The sequence below is a fragment of the Alligator sinensis genome, unplaced genomic scaffold (assembly GCF_000455745.1).
Source record: "Alligator sinensis unplaced genomic scaffold, ASM45574v1 scaffold322_1, whole genome shotgun sequence".
Lineage (NCBI taxonomy): Eukaryota > Metazoa > Chordata > Crocodylia > Alligatoridae > Alligator > Alligator sinensis.
In genome coordinates this window covers 1,398,020-1,399,001 of record NW_005842154.1, presented here as the reverse complement: position 1 = coordinate 1,399,001, position 982 = coordinate 1,398,020, and the positions used below count along the sequence as shown (strand labels likewise).

The window sequence follows — 982 nt, the reverse complement described above, 5'->3', positions numbered from 1 at the left end:
GGCGGCTGCGACCGCGACTGCGACGAGCTGGTCACGGTTGACTGCTACAACCCACGTACGGGGCACTGGCGCTACCTGGCCGATTTCCCCGAGCACCTGGGCGGTGGTTACAGTATCGCAGCGCTGGGCAATGACATCTACGTGACCGGTAAGGGCAAGGGTAGGGGTGCCTGGAGACGTGCGGATCCTCATGTGCTTTCGCCCTGGCTATGCTGGTGGCCCCAGGGCAGGGAAGCCTGAGCTCCTGGTTGTGGGGGTGGAGGGAGGAGAGACTCTTTGGCCCCTGGGCAGGCAGCAGCGCATCTTTTGCAGTGAAGATGCATCCCAGCTCTGGTCTCCAGGCAGGGTGAAAGGGCTCTGTATGGGGCTGCTCTGCAGCAGCGAGGGGAGGGGGCAACACTGAATGGGGTTTCTCTGCTCACCCTTGGTTGCTGCCACCCCTACAGACTGATTGTTCAGGATTACGGATGGATCTGAAGGCTGCAGCTGGGCAGGGAGGCAAGCAGGCAGGGCCTGTTGCTGCGCAACTTGGCTGGGCAGGGTGAAGAATTAGAGCTTCTGAACACGGTGCTAGTGGGGTTTGGACCTGCATTTCGGAAGACTTAAACATGGACAGAAGTAAAGAGGCAGTTTGCACAGGGCGTAGTTTGCCCTGTTAGCAAGAGCTCTACATTGACAGAAGCAGAAAAGGTTTGAAATTGTCATGGAATAATTTGGGACTTTCCTGCAGCCATGACATTTGGCAGCAGGACACATCTCATTCTTTGTAGATGTATTATGGTCTGAATGTGGGTCTCTGTTTTGAAATGGGGACTCCCCCTCCTGCAGTTATGCTTGTTTAGAGATGAATTTAGTAGCTGATCTCAGACTGGAAACTAATTTGTAATGACTAATACTGCTGAGTATGTAGTTGGTTGTCACAGGCTCTGCACTAGGGTAGCTTTTCCAACTCCTGGCTTAAGACTGCAGGGCAGAGTTCACT

The 982-nt window shown here is 54.3% G+C and overlaps 1 protein-coding gene across 1 annotated transcript in view; it reads left to right on the top strand.

Annotated features, from left to right (window-relative positions):
* The window catches only part of KLHL21 (kelch like family member 21), a gene marked incomplete at its 5' end in the record, with an annotated part of 12,417 nt that continues 11,435 nt past the window's right edge, over positions 1–982 (top strand). The window contains one exon of the mRNA XM_006025579.2: positions 1–148. Within this exon, the coding sequence (XP_006025641.1) occupies positions 1–148 (148 nt within the window). The remainder of the gene's footprint in view (positions 149–982) is intronic.